This window comes from Callospermophilus lateralis, chromosome 2 (genome assembly GCF_048772815.1).
Source record: "Callospermophilus lateralis isolate mCalLat2 chromosome 2, mCalLat2.hap1, whole genome shotgun sequence".
NCBI classification, from domain to species: domain Eukaryota; kingdom Metazoa; phylum Chordata; class Mammalia; order Rodentia; family Sciuridae; genus Callospermophilus; species Callospermophilus lateralis.
This window is the reverse complement of record NC_135306.1, coordinates 136,429,185-136,451,010: the sequence shown is the minus strand read 5'-3', so window position 1 is coordinate 136,451,010 and position 21,826 is coordinate 136,429,185. Positions and strand designations below refer to the sequence as shown.

Genomic DNA, 21,826 nt, shown 5'->3' with positions numbered 1-21,826 from the left:
TATTATCACAGTAACCACCAGCATTAAACTATTAATGAAAAATAGTATTTCTTGCTTTAACATAGGCCAATCCCACTGTGGGATATGTGCCAACTCAAAAAAAAAAAAAAAGTCAATCATGTGCTTTTCAGAAGATGAAAGCTTAAGATAAAAGCTGACAGTACGCAATTTGGAGGTGGGAGGGGAGTTATATAGGTCTTAGCCAAAACATGTGATAGTCACTATAAGGGTAGTTGGAAAAAGAAGTCTGTGGCTCCAGTTAACCTGCTTAAGCAGATCTGTAAGCACTAGAACAATGCTACTGGCTATTTTGTGCTGCCTGCTGTGGGGTTTCCAGATCTCTGCAGGCCATTTCCCCCGAGCCTGTGCCTCCTCTGAGAGCCTGATGCAGAAGGAATGTTGCCCACCATGGAGTGGTGATGGAAGTCCCTGTGGCCAACTTTCAAGCAGAGGTTCCTGTCAGGACGTTCTTCTGTCTAATGCACCACGGGGGCCTCAATTCCCCTTCACGGGTGTGGATGACCGGGAATCTTGGCCTTCTGTCTTTTACAATAGGACTTGCCAATGCTCTGGCAATTTCATGGGATTCAACTGTGGACATTGCAGGTTTGGATTTGGGGGACCAAATTGCACAGAAAAGCGACTCTTGGTGAGAAGAAACATCTTTGATTTGAGTATCCCAGAGAAGGATAGATTTCTTGCCTACCTCACCTTAGCAAAGAATACTATTAGCAAAGACTATGTCATCCCCACAGGCACCTATGGTCAAATGAATAATGGGTCAACACCCATGTTTAATGATGTCAACATTTATGACCTCTTTGTCTGGATGCATTACTATGTGTCAAGGGACACACTGCTTGGAGGATCTGAAATCTGGAGAGACATTGATTTTGCCCATGAAGCACCAGGTTTTCTGCCTTGGCATAGACTTTTCTTGTTATTGTGGGAACAAGATATCCGGGAGCTGACAGGGGATGAGAATTTCACTGTTCCATACTGGGATTGGCGAGATGCAGAAAACTGTGATATTTGTACTGATGAGTACATGGGCGGGCGTCACCCTGCAAACCCTAACCTACTCAGCCCAGGATCCTTCTTCTCCTCTTGGCAGGTAAAATGTGCTAGACGTACAATATAAGAGAAGAAATGAACTTTAGCCATAAATTCTTCAGGGGATCTTCATCCTATCTTCCCAAACTAATTAGAAAAGGTCCCCTGTTAGGAGCTATCAATGTGCCTTGTATTTTCCCATTAGAGAATAATCACAGTCATAATTAAGTAGATATTTATGTGATTTTTTATTAAATATTTATATCCTGTACTGCATTTCTAAACTACAATGAACAAAAAGTACTTAATTCATCATTTTATTTCCCAGAACCTAGAATGTACCTGACATACCACAATGACTAATAAAATACTTAGGAAGGAAGGAAGGAGACAAAATTACTTAGGCTAGTGCTTCTGAATAACAGCATTATTAATCATAATAAATTCATATGGTAAGTAAATTAAAAATACAAATTTCTTGCCTTGATCCAGACTCATTGATCAGAATCTTCATGGAAGGGTCCTGGGATGGCATGGTTTGCTAAATGTGTAGGTGATCATTATTGTAGGAAAGTGTGACAAATACTGATTGGATATTTTATTTATAAGGAAGCTCAACTAGGTAAATTAGGGAAACTGTTAATATTCATTGAGCATTTAGCATGTATAAAGTTCTGTTGACTTTTTTTATATATTTGATACTTAATATCACACTGTCCCCCTTTCAAAGGTATAAAGTTATAATGTAATTTGTTTTAAAACACACAGCTGGTAAATAGCAAGGATAATATTTGTTCTTGGATAGTCTGGATATGTGATCTCTCTATATATGATTTACAAGGGATGACTACTATTTTGTCTTGAGACAAAGGATTGTTCCACTCTCACATTTTTATTAAACAGCAAAATAAATTAATTTTCTTCCTAAGAACTTGCAAACTTCAGTTGCAGCATAAGATTGCAATTTTAAAATTAAATTCCATTTCTCTGTTTTCTTTTCTCTTTTTTTTTTCATTCTGGATTAGAGACAAAGGTAAGCAAAGAAATAAGTGCTTAATTATCATTTAAAATATGTACAGGTGGAAACAATGATTTTCTGCCTGACTTTCAAAAATTCCTAATGTAGCACTTCTGGCCAGCAATATTTTATGGAATTAATATTTGAGTTACATAAGAAGAATCTTGCATTCACTGTTCTGACATGTGGATGGATTTTACCCATGATGCACTTGAAATGGAGTCTATTGGAGGCCCCTGAAAAATGGCCACTAATTTTTAGCTATTTACTAAAGAGTATATTTGTACAGGAAGGACTGGAGAAATATGCATAAGAACAATTTCAGCAAATCTTCAGACCTTCTAACTTAACCCACTAAGTCCCAAGTTTTTAATTCTGAAACTATTTCAAGAAATTCATACAAATGCAATAAAATAGATTGGAAATCATAATCTAGAACTAATGTGTTATTAGTATTATATTCTTATTATTAATTATATTATATATTATTTTATTAAAATATAATAATAAAATAATCAATTTATTTATTATTTTATTATTATATTTTATTAAAATATATGTAAGTTTTTATACCTGACCTTTTATTTTGACCTTTTACTTGCAATGGAAGAAAACATAAGGTGCAGTCTCACATCTGGGACCATGGGATAAAATGGGTTTATCTATAGAATACAACACTTTTATCTCACTTTCTATTTTACTGCTTAAATTGTTGTTAAGCTTGAATGTGGCATTTTCTGTCATTTTTGCTTTCCTTAACTGTGTAGCTTCATTTGACTTAGAAAGGGTGAAGGATTGTCTAAATATCAGGAAAGAAAGAAAGGAAAAAACCTACAACATACACACTGAAGCTTGGTGGAGGGATATAAACTGATATTTAGATGCATGAGGTGAATACCACCGGAAAGTACCCAGAATTTATTTGAGTTTGCTTTCCTAAATCATTTACTGATTATTAATTGAATTATTTCTCTTTTCTCTTTATGATTATGGTCAATTTTATTACTTTCTAGAGAAAACTGGTCAGAGTGAAATGGTTACAATATTGACTTCAGTCTTGTTCTATAAATAAAGTGCTGTATAGAAATGGGCTTTTCAGATAAAATGAGGAAGCAGAGTGAACCATGTCCTTTGAAGAAAAACAAGCACATAGCAGTTTAAATAAGAGAGGCTAAACCAATGAACATTTGCTGTTCAGTCACTGTGTGTGGTGTCAGGGATAATGTTGCAGAAGTGACAAACACAACTTGTGATGTCTGTGTCCATTTAATCACAAAACCTCTCTGGTTAAGAGTCCTTCAACAATTAGGATCAGGTTGGGTTTTTTTTTTTTTTATGTTGATTTATTTCTGTAGTTCTCAGTATCAAAATCACCTAGGAAACTTAAATTTTTAAGAATAGTTGCATGAACTTCACTCATCTAACTTCTTGCCAGAAATTCAGATTGCTGTGAAATTGGAATCTTTGCTTTTAAAACCTCTTCATGTGATTCTAATGTGCAGCCAATACTGAGAACCAGTGATTTAATTAATATGGAGATTGTCTGGGTATCTCTTTGTTTTCACTTTATAAAAACACAGTTCTGTAATAAACACACCATTAATTTGAATGCTTCTTCTTAAATTAAACACTCAAATTAAGAACTAAACTATTTTGTGTAAGATGAGATCAAGCTAAATGAGTTCCTAAATACCTTCTGAATTAGCTAGGCTGACAGATACTCTGATACAAAGCCTCTGGTTTTGGGTTGGGTTTTAGATATCTTCTTACTTGACACACAAATAGAGCATTCAGAGATGTGATTGCATTTATTAACTCTGAGCTGAGACTTCTCAGTGGTCTCTAATATAGTGTCCATATTTATAAAAGATAGAAAGGCCTAAAATGGTGGGATGATTTTTCCAAGGTCACACATCTAGGAACAACAACAAAGAGACTATTTGCTATTTGAGTCAGCTATTTTGTTCTTTAGACTCAGAGAGAATTGAATCGACCACGATTATGTTAATGTATAATTTGACATATTGTCCCCTTGGGCTCCTTTAAAATTCTTGTGCATCCCACAACATGGGAAAGCAGTTCTTTTTGTTTATATTGTAATGAAAATCTGCTATTATACCTTTACTGATGGACCTCCCTTACTCAGATAGCATTGTACCCTACCCTTTATGCCATCATTACACTTTATAGAGATTTATACCATTGCACTTATATCTCTTCAGTACATGTAACGTTTTTCAAGCCTGTCTGTGCCTACCAGACTGTCAGACTTTCTGGAGTAGAGACCATTTACAAATGAATAGTTTTGTGTCCAGAGAGCTTGGGATAGTAAATTATACATGTAATGGACTCTATAAATGCATACTGAATTGAATATAATTTAGAGACAAAGAAATGTTAGCGCCAATGCCAACAAATTTCAAAAAATAAATTCTGCATGGATAGATTTTGTAGGACTTTAAACTGTTCTTTTTAATGCAGTATCCTCAATGCTGAGAAAATATCAATGCCAATAAGCAGACACACAAGGTCAGGAGTAAGACATTTTGTGTAGTTCTCTCTAGTCTTTTATGTAAGTATATATGTGTACTTGCAACAAAAGGGAAAACACTATAAGGAAGATCACATCTGAGTATCATTTAAATAAAATTGGTAGTATTTATCTGGCAGAGCTACTATGAAATAATACTGTAAATTGAAACTTCAGGTAACAAATGTTACTTTTTTTAGATAGTTTATATTCATAATTCTTGTGTTTGTTTAATATCAGAAGCTTTTTGTGTAGAAGCATGTTTGTCATCAGTTAGAATAATACATTATTTTTGGAAAAAAAGGGCTTCTCAGTAACATTTAACTGCTAAATATCTATATTCACACAATTGGATCCAATATTATGAAACCAATAAATAAACTAGCAATAAAAAGAAAATGTATATCAGGATTAATCAGTATGAGAATGAAAATAAAGAGAAACAACATTTCCTGGATGATAGACATGAGTGAATAGTGGTCAGGGAATTCACTCATCAGGTGAAAGGCGCATCACATGGAAGCAAACAGTGGGGAGAAAAAAAAGTCACATTTCAGCAGAGAGTCATGGGTTTTAGGTAACCATGACAACAGCACAGTGAAATAACAGCTTCTCTTTTTTCTTTATGAAAAAGATTCTGTGGAATGTCATATGGTTTACATTTTTTTCAGATAAACCTTTAATGCCATAGCAGAATCTTTGCTCCTGAAATCTTTTAATAGCTGAGAGTTTATTGCTATTTCTTGAAATTTAAAACATTATCTAGATCTACCTTCCTCATTAATATGTTTTTTTCTGCCCCTCTTTTTTTATTTTGAATTGGCAGACTTGATCCCCACCCCCCAGCATATGCTATAAATCACTTGTATTAAAGTGAACAGAGAAAATAACAAAATCCTTGTCAGAAGATCTGGGATTCAATTCAAACTCTGCCATTTGCCAGATAATATTAGACAAGTTATTTACAAAATTTGACCTTTTATTTGCAATAGAAGAAAGCATAAGGTGCAGTTATCACATATGTTTTCTGTATTGTTAAGAGGACTAAATGGAAGGGAAAGCAATAGTACAGAGAGTAGACTTTTGAGCTAGATAAACATGAGCTCAAATAGGTATTTGTAACTTACTTAGCTGGTTATAAAACAATTTGCTTATTATTCTGAAATATTTTTTCTCTAAAATTAGAATAATATAGCTTAATATAACATTACTATAAGGTAAATCATGAAATCTATGTAAAATAGTTTTAGTAAATGATATATTGTGTTCCATGTGTACAAAACATTGTGATATATTTTTAAATGGTATATCCAAGTTAGTTATTTAATAATGGGTATTCAAACAATGTTAAAAACCCAGAGGTAAAAATGATTTGGTGACCTTATCAATGGTCTTATATTAAATAAAAATTTTAATAGTTATCATTATTAAAATATGCAATTGGCACTACACTATGTGCTTTACATATGTTATAGATTATTTGATCTTTAATAAAAAGTTGTCATGATCCCTATTTAAAGATTAAAAAACTTGATAGAAGATCTAAATAATTTGTTTGAGCTTATGCAGTTAATAGAGTCAATATGGGAAACCAATTTCTTTCTGACTATAGTTGCACGATCCTAATCATGATGCTGACAATTTCACCTCCTCTGTCTCTTCTTATGTATCAAATATAAAGACAATGATTTGAAATTAAATTTGCAAATTATTTCTGGAACCAAGGTAGATTTCCTCCTTGCTACTAATACCTCTACTCCTCAGAAAGCTTAGTCACTTAACAATTGGCATTTTAGCAAAAATAGTTCCATTCATCCTCTCCAATTTAACTGAGTTTGCTGTATGAATCTTTTAGGCAGAATAATCTTTTGGAAAATATCCTGAGGTTTATTGTTCAAAGAGAAATAATAATGATGTGCTTGTTGTGGTATCTAGTTAATCAACATCATGAAGTCGTCGAACACCTTACATTCAGTGCAAAGTTATATTAGTTGTATTCAACTATTCCTAAATTATTAGCAGCAGAAATAAATGTAGTGGATATGGTTCTCTGGCTCTGACCCTAAATCTATGACAGTTGACAAGTCAGTCAACCATTCTAGTTTCTATTTATATATGGGTAAAAAGAATTCTGAATGATAAAAAGCATGAGGAAAACTGGAAACTGACATTTAATGAAGCAGGAATTATTGAATGAATATTTGCTTTTCATATATCTTATCAAAGTATGATTGAGGAAATTAAGACAGCTAAAAACCATGTTCATTGCCACAATACTGTAAATAACTGAGCCGTACTGAATCCTGCATCTACCTAAATCTGGAGTCCAATTATTTTTCTAAACACAGTGCTTCAATTCATAAATTACATCTTTGAGGCCAAAATTAAAAGTAGATTCTCTAAAATCTCTCATCTGACAGACTAGCAGTCATCCCTGGACTATTCATTGAATTCCTCATGTTGATATTTTAATTTGATTTTACAGTCTCATAGATTGCAAATTCACTGGGGCAGGAGACCTTTAGGATTGTCTTCATTATTTTCAAGTATGATGCAGTTGACTAGGGAGACTTTAAATTTTAATTTAAAAATATTATTCCATGCATGTTGCCTGTTGTGCATAAAATTATTAATCATGACACAGAGCTGTAAATCCTATTAACCTATTGTGGTCTTTCATACTCAGGCTGTTTCCTTAACAATAAATAGGAGCAAAATCATAGAAATACATAGTGGTGTATTTATGTGAATGTAAGCTTTAAAGTGTATTGAGAGATGGTTCTCATGGCCTGGGATGGGTTGGTTTGGAAGTATTTTCTAAGGCAAAGATAAGTGCCAAAATGGGACCAGGAAAAATAGGTGCTCCATACATGCTAGTTGTTGGGGATTCACTGGCTCATTCATTGATTTTGTTCATTCATCCAACAAATATTTATTTATCCTCTATAGAATGCTGTACACAATTCTACATTCTATAAAGAAAGGAGTGAACGGCAACACAAAAATTTTAAAACCTGTCCTTAGAAAGATTACCTTTATGCAAAGGAGGTGATAATTATTGTTTATCAAGGGAAACTAAAATGAATAAAGCTTCAATATCATCTACCTAGGGACCACGTGCTTCCTATGGAAGTATGCCTCTGTTGTGAGCCACCAAGGATGGCAGGGTAGATTTTACTGTACTTCATCTTTCACGTAGAATTTTTATTTCATTATTGGTTAATCATTCTATTTCACTGAATTCAAGACACTGATGATTTTAAGGTGAAGCATTACTTGATGTGATACTAAGAAAAATATAAATCTGACAAATTTTGCTATGATGTTTTAATTACTTAGAATTTTTATTTTATGCTTGTTGAATGAGCTCTTTTGGTTTATTTAGTGGTGTATTTTTATTATAGTATATCCTTTGCATACATATAAAGGAAACTATGGATTGAGTATCCCTTATCTAAAATGCTTGAGATCAGTGCTTCAAACTCAAGATTTTTTTATTTTGAATTATTTGCACGTACATAATGAAATGCCTTGAAAATGAGGCCTGAATCTAAACGCTTAATCAATTTGTTTCACACACCTTCTACAATAGACTGAATGTAATTTTATACAGTATGCTCATCACATTTCTGTTTTGGCTCATTCTGTAATGTAAATAATTTGGTAAATTCCTAAAACTCCTTTACATTCTGAGCCAGATCTTTTTGAATTACTTTTTTAGTCAAAGTTTGTTTTTACAAATTCTTTCCCTTGATCCTATAGAACATGTAAGATATGAGACACATAGCAAGGAACAGGCATCCTTATCCACAAGCAGAGTCTGGAACAGAGAAATATAAGCATTATCCAGGGAAGAGTGGGCAGTCTGGCTTTAGTAGCAGAAGCATACAGGATGTAAACAAATGGAAAGTGATTTCCAGATTCAAGATGTGTTTTGGAGGAAAAATTGATAATATTGGCTGATGGATTAATGTGAAAGACAAAGGAGAAAAACATACAAAATACAATTCACTGGTTTCCAGCTCGCCTGTGATGATTTAGAGGTTTCTGGCTCAAACTACAGGATGGCTGGTGTGAAAGGAAGCACAGAAAGAACAGGTTGTTTTATTTTAAGTGTTATATTTGATATGCATGTAATATAACATTAAAATATTAATATTTCAGAAAAGAATATATACATTTAGAACTCAAAGGAGTTGTCAATCACTGGAGATGGGAATTGAAGAATCCTTATCAACGTAGTTTTCATTGTAAACAAGGAAACTGGTAGATACAGCTGAAAGAGCAGAAGCACAAAAACAGAAAAGAACATGGTACTGGCCTCAGCTCTGGACCAGGGATAGCTTTATAGGATAAAACTGGTGCACTTGCACGATGACCTAGGCTCAGAAGTGAAGTTCACATTTGAAGCTTAATCTGTGACTGGAATCCTGAAATTCTTAATAATTTCATCCTTGAGTTTGTGTTTTAAGTAAAATCAAAGGGACAAGGAGCCACCATGATCTGGGTTGTCAGCCACCTGTAATTCTACTCTGTATCTTCTCAATCTTCTTAGAATGAGCTTTGTTGCCTTCTTAGAATGAGCCTTGGCCACTACTACGTTCCCTGGAAACAGCCCCAGCTGGTCTCCCCGTCCCCAACATTTGCTTAGGGCCATGGGTGGGTAGAGAAAGGGTCATATTCCACTGTCACTCTCCTTTCCTGGCAAGCTCTTGTGCAATCCAAAGGAGAGCTGGGGTTGGGTGTGAGGCCCATAGTGTGTTGGTACAGGGTAAAGTGGAGATTTACCCTGCCCACAGTAGCAGTACCATAGTGTGTCATACAGTCAATTTGTTAACAAAGGGGCCTCCCACTCAGTGCTATCCACCAGATTGAGTACCCTTCCAATTCTCATGTTAACTCCCTAGCCCCCATGTACTTGTATTTTGAGATAAGGCTTTAATGGGAATAATTTGTCAAATGTAGGAAAGACTTGACATGATTTTAGGACTTTTACTGTAATTCTGGTTGTAATTTATTATTTTAATTCATGCCCAGAAAGCACCTAATTTTACTTTTAGTTGTCACAGTCATAATTCAAAGATTAGACCAATATTTTCATGTTAGAACCTCAGGTCTTATTGTCAGTGTGGAGTCTGCTTCCCATGGGTACTCTTGTCATTATTTGGTTTAGTTTTCCTTCTTAATTTTCTTTCTTTTCTCCCAACAAATGTGAAAGTTAATCTTGCAAAACGCTTCCTATAATCAATTCCACAAGTTTCATTTTATACTTTTAAACCTTGACTACTAAGTTCACATGCAGATTTCTGGGACCCATCTGTTCCAAATTCTTGCACTCTTTACCATGGAGTGTCTAAGACACAGACAAAATCATATCTGACTAACATGGCTTTCTTCATACAGTCACATTTATGTACATTAGGTTAGAAAATCCATCCGTACGAAGGAAGGACCCAATTCATATAGAAAGCAGACAACCCTGTTCTGCCACAAATTAAGTCATTTATTCGAGGGTTTGTTATTTAATACGTGCTGATTTAATATCAGTTACTATTATTTTGAACAAATACTTCCTACACAAGAATAGCTGAAGAATATGGTTTATATTTGAAAAGGCAATGTATAAAACTAATTCTTCCTTCCTTTGCTAGTTTGACCAGAGTATAAAATATCTGTGTTACATAATAGGCATTTCAAATCTTAGTCAACCACAAACTAGGTAGAAGAGTAAAAGTACACTAACGATGGAGTTGAAAAACTTGAGTTACAGTGGTAATTCTGCCATTTAACTTAGAAAATGTCATTTAGCTGACCCTCAGATTCCTTATTTGTTATGGTGAAAAGTATTTCCATGTGATTTAAATAAAATAATTCTTGTTGTATAGTTTCTTTACATTTTTCATATAAAATATGTGAAGAATTAACAATTTTAAGATGATAATTTTCCAAAAAATGTTACATTAGTTCTGGCTAAATTAAAGAATCAGGGAAATTGCTATACATAAAAAAGCTACCCAAAATTGTTATTCTGTACATCAAAAACTAGACATTAACAATTCAAAAAATTATGACAAAAAAGCATAAAGTAGAATTATGCCCAGTTCTTGACATTCTGAGTGTAATATGCATTAATACTAACAAAGCACTTTTTAGTTGTTTACTGGTGTCCATACCATGCACTGTGGCCTTCTAGACAGAAAGGTAAATGCCTTTATTGTTTTCAGCCCATCTCAGGACCTCATACACTGCTTAGCTCATGATAAATATTTAACAAATATTCATTGAATGAGCTTTCTTTTCAAATACTTATATGATGTGGTTATTTTCACCAAAATTTTATAGATGAACCCTAGGAAATGTAAAATATTAAATTTAAGATATTTTTACAGTGGTAGATGCAAGACTAGAGACCTACTCTGGATTTTAAAGTCCGTGGTCCTTTCTGAAAACTTCAGTAAACTGCTTCCTTTAACAACTTATTTTAAATATTGATCTGATAGTTAGAAATCCGAAAATGGTAATCAGGATTTTGAAGCTTCTTCCCCTTTCCCCTTGACTCAGAGGTGATGGTAATTCCTTCAATATAAAATGTTTTGTACAGATTATCTGTAGCCGCCTAGAGGAGTACAACAGCCGACAGACTTTATGCAATGGAACCCCTGAGGGACCTTTACTTCGTAATCCTGGCAACCATGACAAAACCAGGACCCCCAGACTCCCCTCCTCAGATGATGTGGAATTTTGCCTGAGACTGACCCAGTATGAATCTGACTCCATGGATAAAGCTGCTAATTTCAGCTTTAGAAATACACTGGAAGGTAAGAACTTTATTTTCTCTCACTTTTATCATTTTTCCTCACTCTTATCCAAAACCCTGCACTCGGAGGTGCTTGAGAATTCCGAATTTGCCACACCTGTATTGACAATGAAGCTAGCAGACTCTGGGCAGCTCACCATATCCAGCACACTAATGATGCCTCAGCAAAGTGCATGAATATACATACCCTGGGAATAGACAGAGACAATAGGCAGCCTAATGGTGAAGAAAATCAGGGTACTTCAACAACAGAGTACTGGTGCAAAACAAAATAGTTCCACTTTAGAACTTTTTATATTATAGAAATATAGATATAAGAGTGTTGACATATTTTCTTAAGTTTTAATGCATTCTTCCTCTGGTTTGAAATATTCTAGACAATGGGTTATTTGAGGTAAGTTCATTCTCATAACTATAATAAAGATATGGTCTTTATTTCATGGAAAGCCCAAATCCACTGTCCTTAAACTTTCTGTGCCTCCTCAGAGATTCCTTCTTATTGCATTTTATAATTCCTACTTACTTCTGCATATTTCTCAAAGTTGATTACACCTTCCCTCCAATATCCGTTTATTCTTTTATAAGCAGAGGCTGGATCAGTCACAAACCTGACCCATTCACCTCAATTTGCATTAGGGAAATGAACCCAACAGCAATAACAACAAACAAACAACAAAACACTCCAGTTATGGATTTAACAGAAGGAAACATATGGGGCTAACATGGCAGAGCATACAAGTCAAAATCTGATATTAGAGGCTACCTCTTAAAAGTTCTTTGCCATCTTTCCTGGTAGACAAATCTTCCTCTCTTACATGTTTTTTTTTTTTTTTTTTTTAATTTTGTTGTTATCATTCCATGCCTGAGCCTCTGTTAGGCAAGTTCTGCAGAGTAGTTTACTATCTCCTTCTTTTTCCTGTTTCTGAAATAACTCAAACAAGGAGAGCCCCATTCTAAAGAGAAATTCTGGTTCTGGCAGTTAAAAGGTACTCCTACAGTACTTTGATTGCTAAGTGCAAGGAACTGTACCATGCACTTTGTATAACATTTTCTCACCTAATTCTTACAATTTTCCTCCGACAAAGATCACTGTTATTTTTATTCTCAGTTGATAGAGCAAACAGGATCAGAGATATTAACTTGTTTGGCTAACACTGGTCACTGATTGAATAGCAGAGTTAAATATTAAACTAAATTGGTCAAATGCCAAAATTCAAGTTCTTTGGATTGCATTCTGATGACCCAGACTAAATTGAAAGAGAGCAATATCAATTTGGTTTTTCAGTATAGCTTAAGAAGGCACTTCTTAGTGCCAGGGAATCTCAGAATCTATAAGCTGAGACAAAGAACACAATTTGGCAGTCACTATCTGGGAGGATTGCCTGTCCCATTGTACTTTGCAGAGATCAAGGATAGTTCTCCAAATGCTGGCATTAATATTTTTACAAAACAAAAATCTACCTTTAAGAAAGTTGAAGTAACTTTGTTAAGTTTTTCACACAGATTTTCCAATCATAGGTGACAAAGCCTGCACTTTATTATTAAAGAACATGGATTCATCACAGAATAAGGCAGAGAATCTCACTTCTTGAAGACCCTAAGTCAAAAGTAGTTTAGGGTGTACCAGCTCAGCCAGTATTTTCCAAATGAGAATCTAACATATTCCAGTGAGCAGGGAACAAAGATTTATAGCAAATAATTTAAAATTATTAATAAAGTATGTTGTAAATTATTTTTACTTTTTTTCCAATAGTTTATTCTTGTTCACATACACTCTATAGTGCTTACTTGAAAAGTAGAGAAAAGGCACACCACAGCACATCATCTGCACATAGCAGATATTTAATAAATATATGATGACTGAACACATAAATTACAAAAATAATAGCTAGAGTCCTTCAAATCACATCTATCCAACCATCTATCTTATTGATAACTATTGTATGAAGTGTGTGTAATGGTGGGAAAACGTTGAAAACCATTGATCTGAGCTATGCACCAGCACTTTTCCAGGCCAGGAACTAATATTTTTTCTTTAAAAATGCATTCACAAATACCATTAAGCTTACAGAAAATTTGCAAATATAAAAGAGGTGCAAAAAATGCACATACACCCTTTACCCAGATTTATTTACTGTTTACATTTGATCCTATTTGCTCCTCTCTTTCTCCCAGTCTGAACTATTTGAGGATACAACTATAGATCACATGTTTTCAACTGATAAAAATTTCAGCTTGTTTTTCCTGAAAATAAAAATATTCTATTATACACCACAAGACAATTTTCATCTTCTGTACATTTTACATTGATATAACATTCTAATTTAATCTACTATTTATATTCAAGTTTTTAATACACCTAGTAATACCCTCTATAGCATTTTTGCTTTACATAATTGGGTTCAGTGTTGTGTCAGGTAGCATTTAGGTAGTCTTCTTTAATCTGAAATAATTATATAGGCTTTTTGGTGTGCATCTTTATGAAACTGATATTTTTCATTTTAGTATATCTGGTAGTTTCTTATGACTGGATTCAGGGAATGCATTATTAGCCAGAATTCTATATGGGCAATTTTGTGTCTTACTCAGAGGGCATCACATCTGGAAGCAAAAGGTAGCCATCTTTATCACATTAATGATACTAATTTTGATCACCTGTTCTGGTTTGTGACATGGTCCAATTTTCCCATTATGTAATTGCTTTTTCTTTCAAACTAATCAACTATCCAATGGATAAAATTTTTAAGACTTTGTAAATATCCTACCTCTCATCACACTTTTTTCTTACAGCTGGTATTTATCAATGATTTAAATTCATAACTTTCCAACTTCAGCACTCCTTTGACAGTTATTAACCAAAATTCAAGATTCTGCTGTTATTAAGAGTCATTCATTCATTCATTCATTCATTTACTGTGTTATGGAGTGAAAGCTTATGTTTAACAAAGAGTTGAGGGTTTTTCTGAAGCACCAGCCATTGGTTTCTGATCATTAGTCCTCGTTTTGTTCTTTTAAGCTATATGCCACTCAAAATTGAATTTATCTTCATATAACACCCCCTCTAATAAACTGCCATTTTGATTGTCCAGGAGTCTCCTTCCAGCTGTCCTTCATGCTTTCCATGTCAGTGTGGCTGCTAAACACTTCACTGAGAAGTACTTTACTAACTCATGCACTGGGATCTCCCAAAAAGCAATCTCAAGAGTAATATGGAAGTTTTGATATTTTGAATAAATTTTAAGATGAACAGGATGTATATTTTCCAAGAAAGTCCAGCTGGATAGCCACAAAGAAATCTCAAAAAACGGCATAATTTTCAGTCTCCCTGCCTGAGAAATGAAGTTTTTTAATTGATACAAAAATGGTCACACAGATTTAAAAATAAGTTCATTTGAAACTAGCTATGAGCCAAACTGCCAAGGAAGCTGTTTAAGTGGAGTAACGCATTCTAGTAACTGGAAGGCTCCCTTCTTCTTCACTAATCCTGAGGGAATCAGAAAGCTGAGTATTTGGAGGCAGACTGGCACAGAAGAGAAGGAGGCGGTTTTGAGAAGGATTTCATCCACACCAGGAAAATCTTTATGAGCACTATTACCTTGGCAGGTGAATCAGTATTCTGATTAGGCAATAATCCTGATAATAACAATAAAAATAACACTGTTCCAGTACTTTCTCAATTCTCACTATTATCTTATTTAATCCTTAATGATTAATTAATTCTATGATATTTTAGTGTTAAATGGTTAAGTAAAGAACCACTCTCAGGACTGAAAGTGATTATTCCAGTGAGCTTAGGAGACAGTCTGTGTCCTTCCTTTATGAGCTGACTCTATTTACTTTACTTGAGAGGTAACTTTTCCTTCTTTCTCAAGTTCTCCGAGTAAATAGGATCCTTCCTATCACATATAGAGAATTCAAACAAGAATCAAGTGTATCACTTAACAACTATGTTTTCTTTGAATGTAGTTCTTTCTTAAGGGAACATTAGCTTTCTAAAAATCCTGAAACAAAACATATCTGCTACAGTATGTATAAAGATTGGATATTTATGTGTATTTTAAGCTATCGGGGCAAAAACTGCTCTCTGAGAAGACTTAATATTTATGTAAGAGGATCACCTGAACCAAAAGGTAGTAATGATCTGCTGTAAATGGATGGTTTTAATACTAGGGAATCTTCTAATATTTGCAGACAAATTTCTGTAGAAGCAGTGACATTTTTGAGACATTTGAGTCATGGAAACTCAGTGGTGTATTTCCTTCAGAAAGAACTTGAAGTAGTTTGTTATGGTTTAAATGTGGTGTCCCTCAAAAGAACATATGTATGATAATGCAAAAAGATTCAGAGGAGAAATGATTGGATTGTGAGAGTCTTAACCCAATCATTGAATTAATCCCGATATGGATTAACTGAGTGGTAACTGAAGTGGTAGGGTGTGGCTTGGGAGTGTATATTTATATCTAGCCAGTGGAGTCTCTTTATGGGCTGTCTGATTGTGATGTGAGCTGCTTCCCTCTACCAAACTCTCCTGCCATGATGTCCTGACTCACCTGGAGCCTCCAAGGAAGAGAGACAGCCATTTTTGGACTAAGACCTTGGAAACCAACTGTGAGCCCTCAAATAAACTTTTCCTCCTTTAAAATTGTTCTGGTCAGATTCTTTAGTCACAGGAGCAAAAACGCTTACTAAAACATAGTTTGTGAATATTATTGTTTGACACTCAGCTCCTGCCTGCTAGGGATGTGGGAATAGGGTTCCCCTGGGTGGAATGGGGTGGCTGAGAAATAAAAGCTAAGAAAAATAGAACGGTGAAAAAAAAAAAAAAAAAAAAAAACACAGAACACAGAAAGTAATTGCAGAAAGGTAGCAGAATACAACAGTTACTAGTATGGCATTATGTAAAAATGTGGATGTGTAACCGATGTGATTCTGCAATCTGTATTTGGGGTAAAAATGGGAGTTTATAACTCACTTGAAGCTAATGTATGCTAATGTATGAAATATGATATGTCAAGAGCTTTGTAAGGTTTTGAACAACCAATAAAAAAAAAAAAAAGAAAGAAAGTAATTGCAAAAGCAGGAGCAGGATGGGCAAACTGACCAGACAGATGGCTTCTGACAAAATGGAGCACGTGCCTGCTTCCTGGAAGACATAAGAGAGATTCTACAGAATGTTCTTTTCCAAAAAAGGTTAAAGGTAGGCTATTCAGGTCCTAATGGTTATGTCCATCTCTGGTGTTACTATGAGGAACTTTCCCAGCAGAGCAGAGGGGAAGGTCATGTGCACTGGGTGGTCTGTCTCCGCTGGAGAGCCACAGGAAGTTCCCAGTTCCAAGCCTATCCCTTCCTGGCTTCCATGCGAAGAGAAGGTCCTCATGGACCATCTCTTATCCTATTTCAAGGATGGCATCCTGCACTCAGTAAAGTTTTAGTAGTAAACTCTAAATAATAATGGAAAAACCTGGGCTCCCTCTGTAAAAATATGGAGTATTAGTCCATATATATATTTGAACACTTTTAAATGACCCTTCAGTCTTATATAAATTATAAGTTTTAAAATATTTTCAAAAAGTAGTAAGTAGAATGGCAGCACCTTATAACTTTGCAAATTTTAGACATCTTAATTTTTACCTCTGCTTCTATACTTAATATATTATGATGTATTGTTAGGCTGGAAAATTTAGAGAAAAAGCAGACTAAACTATATAATTGTCATAGAGAGAAATTTTTAAAAATATATTTTCATATAATTGTGCATCTTCTTTTTTCGACACTAAAACTTCACAAGTGGGGATTTCTTAAAAGTTTAACTGCACTGTCAAATATGAAATCATATCTGAACTTTTGATACTTGATACATTGAATTCCATGGATCTGTTGTGCATCTTGAGTGGATATTTTATTCATGAATGATCTTATAACATTACATAGTTAATTTGCAAAACATTGAATTATGCAGGTACATCAAATGTTAAAATATTTCAATATACAAAGTTGAAAAATTACATACATCAATATCAAAAACATCTTTAGTACTAAGACTGTCACGCAGTGATGGAATCAAATTTTAATAAATTCTAATGTTTGCTTGAAAGGTAAAAAATTATCATTGGCAAAAATAGCATCATTTTTAAATGAAAAAACTTTAATTTCAAGAAACTCTCTATTAAATATCCAAGTCTGAGTAACTCACATATGTTTCAATTGAACGTATTTTTTAAAGTTAAAATTAGAGAAAATTATGGGGCTGGGGATGTGGCTCAAGCGGTAGTGTGCTCTCCTGGCATGCGTGCGGCCCGGGTTCGATCCTCAGCACCACATACAAACAAAGATGTTGTGTCTGCAGAAAACTAAAAAATAAATATTAAAATTCTCTCTCTCTCTAAAAAAAAATTAGAGAAAATTAAATAAAGGGCACATGGGATCACTTTCTATTATTTCTTATAAGCACATATGAGTCTGAAATTATCTCAAAATAAAAAGTTTAATTAAAAAACAATTTACAATCAAACGTTTTTATGATGGTGTTTGAAATTTACATTTAAATATACAGATATGATGAAAAATCACAATATGAAGAATCTTATTTTTGCTAAGTTAATGAAAAATTACCATGCCAAATAATAAACTAATTGCTCAACAACTAGCATATTATTTACTTGAACATATAGATTGTTTATAGAGAAATGCTTTAAAATATACATCATAGTTCTAGTGACAAGACTTTCCAAATCCCTAATTTAAAAAATACCTCCAAAGCACATTTATTTATCTTTATAACCATTCTTCTTCAATCTTCTAGTTCTGTGTTTATTTATACACCAGTCTTAGCAATTGCTTCTTATTTTTGTGTGTTGTTTTAATGAAGGAATGAGATTCCATATCAATTCTTAAAGCTTATTTATATTATGGTAAGTAAGAACTACAATTTTATATTATGATAATGACCAAGTAGATGGCTAGTTTTACTTAGTAGTTAAAAAGGATCCTTGCTCCTGTTTTTAGGTTCTCAAGTTGAGCTTAAACCTTTGGTATGAAGAAAAAAATAATGCAAATAGCTACATGTCATGGGCTTTGGAAATCCCTTGTAAATAGTCTCAATGGTCAATTGAAATACAAACTGTACTATCCTTCAAAGAAATCAGTATAAATGTAATGAAAAGTTGATCCTTGGACTGATCTATTTGACTAATGGATGTACCTGTTTAGATCTTAAAAACTCACAAAAACATAAGGTCTGAGATGCCATCCAATATAGAAATCTATTTCAGTTTAATTAACTCAAAGTACTTAGTTATTTTTTTAAGATATTTATTTTTTGTAGTTGTAGTTGGACACAATAATTTTATATTATTTATTTATATGTGGTGCTGGGGATCAAACCCAGGACCTTGCATGTGCGAGGCAAGTGCTCAGTGCTCTAATGCTGAGCCATAAACCCAGTCTTCCAGTTAATTTGACCAGAGACCCTATTCCTGCCATCACTTTGTGTCTTTAATTTCCTCAACTACTCTTTAAAAATCTCATAGTTTATAAATTTCAAGAAACTTACTTGGAAAAATCTGGACAAAATAAAACTGTCAAATCTAACAAATGTAAAGGTTAATTCTAGTTTCCACACTTTGGGATCAATTTCATGTCAATTACTATTATTTTTTCTTTTCTTCTTTACATTAAAGTTTAAAAGAATCAAGAGGAATATTTATTCTAGGCAGAATTTCCAGTAGATGTTTGTGTTAAAATTTTAGCTGGATCCAAAGGAAAATATATAAAATGGACACAACACTTCAGTGCCAATATGTGTTAAGATACCATCTTCTGATGACAAAAGTCACCTAGCTCTTAAAATTATCACCATCATCAAGGTCACTTCATTGTAGAACTCCAGGAACACCATTCAAGGTTTATTTCATTAATACTCTAGAGAATTAAATTGTTGCCAGGTTTAGCTTCATGGTCAGGAATACCTGAAGAGTAGTAGGTAAACAGAATAAGAAGACTTGCTTGTGCATATGCCAAAATCAACTGTGGCTCATATTTTTTTTCTAAGATTCATGGGTCACTTTCCAGTTTCATAGGATTTTAGTGAATTAGCCTATTATCTATTAATCAGGGCTCACTTGAAAGTGTTATAAGAAAGAAAATTCACACAGTGTGTATTTTTTTAAAGAATAGAAGTTGACTTTACACTTATGAAACAATGAGAAGACAGACCATCCAGGGCTAGTGGTACAATTCTTGCATCCTCAACTCACAGCTTCCACATCTCTGTCTTCATCCTAATAATTTCAACAGAATCAGCAGAAAGACTGCCAAGTAAAAAGAGGAGTGCATTCCCATTCTTTCATAAAGGCATGATTTAGAAATATGTCTCATCATTTCTGTTCTACCAAGTGGCAAGCAAGATATGGTACACTTAACCTTAAGGAAACCAAAAAATGCAATCTCTATTGAGTGGCCATGCACTCAGAAACATTTAGGATATATATTTGGAAAAAGAGGAGAAATCATATTGATGAAAATCATATTAATGAAAAAAGTAGCAGTCTCTGCTGAAATTTCTTTCCCAGTTTTTATAAAATATATAAAATAAAATCACACTTTTACTGTTTCTGTTTACTAAACTTTATTTAAAAAAAACATGAACTCTGTATTGGTAAGTGAAGTGTCAAAATCCTTTATTCCAAATCTTTCAAATTATTACATTTACAAGCATTTGTTGTCTCATTTAGGAAAGTAGAAAGCATTAAACTAAGTAGTGCTACAAGCTGTAACAAACTCTAAAACCTTAGTAGCCTAACCCAATAAAAATTGATGTCTTGTTCAGTCAAAATCCAAAGGTCAATTTAGATGTTCTGTTGGTGAGTGACCTTCCACATGGCCATGTTATAATTCTTCAATTCCCTAAGGAATCTTCTGCAGCTTCCTGTGAGACAGGAGATTGGAATGTATGAAGAATTGCACAGGAGAAATACATGGACCAAACCTGGAAGTACCTTCTTAACCTTCTGCCCATACTCCTTTGACCACAATTCATTCACAGCCCACCTCTAAAAGGAAGGTTGTTCTTCATAGAGTTAGGGGAAACAAGTTTTGTGAAGTATTTGATTGATGTTTGCTGGGTCTTTCTGTTTGAGCCTCTTCATTATTTTTGATTGTTTGCTTTGTTTCCATTATACAGGAATTACTGGGGCCATTTAGTTTTGGCCTGGGCTGGACTACCTCATTTACATTGGAATCTCAATTCTCGACTCTGAAAAAAAAAATAATTTATTTCCCTCTCTCATAATTTCTTTCTTTCTGCAGTATTCTTCCATGTTACCCTGTTTTCCATCAAGTGGGAAAAGGCCATGCAGTTCTAATATCCCTAGCCATTTTATAATACTCTTTTTTGAAGATAGCTCCCTACAAATGTATTCCATGTTTTAACAGTAAATAATTTTGTTGTTGAAAAAATAATGTATCTCTTCCCACCCTCTGACATATGCTGTCATCTCCTCCATGCTGAATAATACCATACTTGGGTTTATTAATTATCCCATCAGGAGACTGTTGAGAGAATAACCAATAGCATAGAAATGTGAGGGCCAGACTCAGAGCTATGGTTCATACTACTTACTTAAAAGCATAACATTTAGAACATTATGGGGATGTTTTAAAAACTATTAGCTTAACTGATTTGACAGTTTTGTTAGCAACAGGGATTGCATGTTTTAGAAAAAGAAATATATATTTCATATTTATGAATGTAAAAATATTTATAGAGCATGCACTGTGTATAGGCACTTTGGAACACAGTAAGAATACATTCAATATGACACAGATCCTGTCCTCTTGGAATTTTCAGTCTAGTTAAGATTAAGAAATTATAATCCAAAGGGAATTCATATTAAAAAGAGGCACATATAAATTTTATTAGGTAAAGGGACCTAACCAAGTATTTATTGTCAGAGGATATCTCACTAAGGATATGGCATCCTCAGGATGAGTCTGAGTAGCTCAGATAAAATTCAAAGAAGAGAAAGAGGATAATTTGTAAATCATCTTCTCTATATTAAAATATATTAATGTACAAAACAGCATTACAAATTTCAAAAGAGCCCCTGTATTTAATAACAAAGGCTAGCATCAATATAACCTTGCTTTTTCAGTTTCTAAAAACCTTTCACATCCATTATTTTAATTACTCCTCTCAAAATCCCTATACCATATTTGTTATTATGAATATTAAATAGATGAGGGAACTGAGATTTAAGAATTTAAATAACTGCACAAGGTCACACAGCCAGCAAGTAACAAAACTGGATCATTAACAAGATCATGTCCTCAAGATTCCAAATTAAAAGGCCAAGTTTTAGAGGTATCAGAGAATAGTTTTTAAGAGTCTGACTACCTGGGTTTAAATCCT

At 33.8% G+C, this 21,826-nt stretch overlaps 1 protein-coding gene across 1 annotated transcript in view; it reads left to right on the top strand.

The window, feature by feature from the left end:
* The first annotated feature begins 295 nt into the window (after nt 1–295).
* Nucleotides 296–21,826, top strand: part of Tyr (tyrosinase) — a 96,807-nt gene continuing 75,276 nt past the window's right edge. Inside the window, exons 1-2 of the mRNA XM_076843894.2 lie at nt 296–1,114; nt 11,203–11,419. Of these exons, the coding sequence (XP_076700009.2) occupies nt 296–1,114; nt 11,203–11,419 (1,036 nt within the window). The remainder of the gene's footprint in view (nt 1,115–11,202; nt 11,420–21,826) is intronic.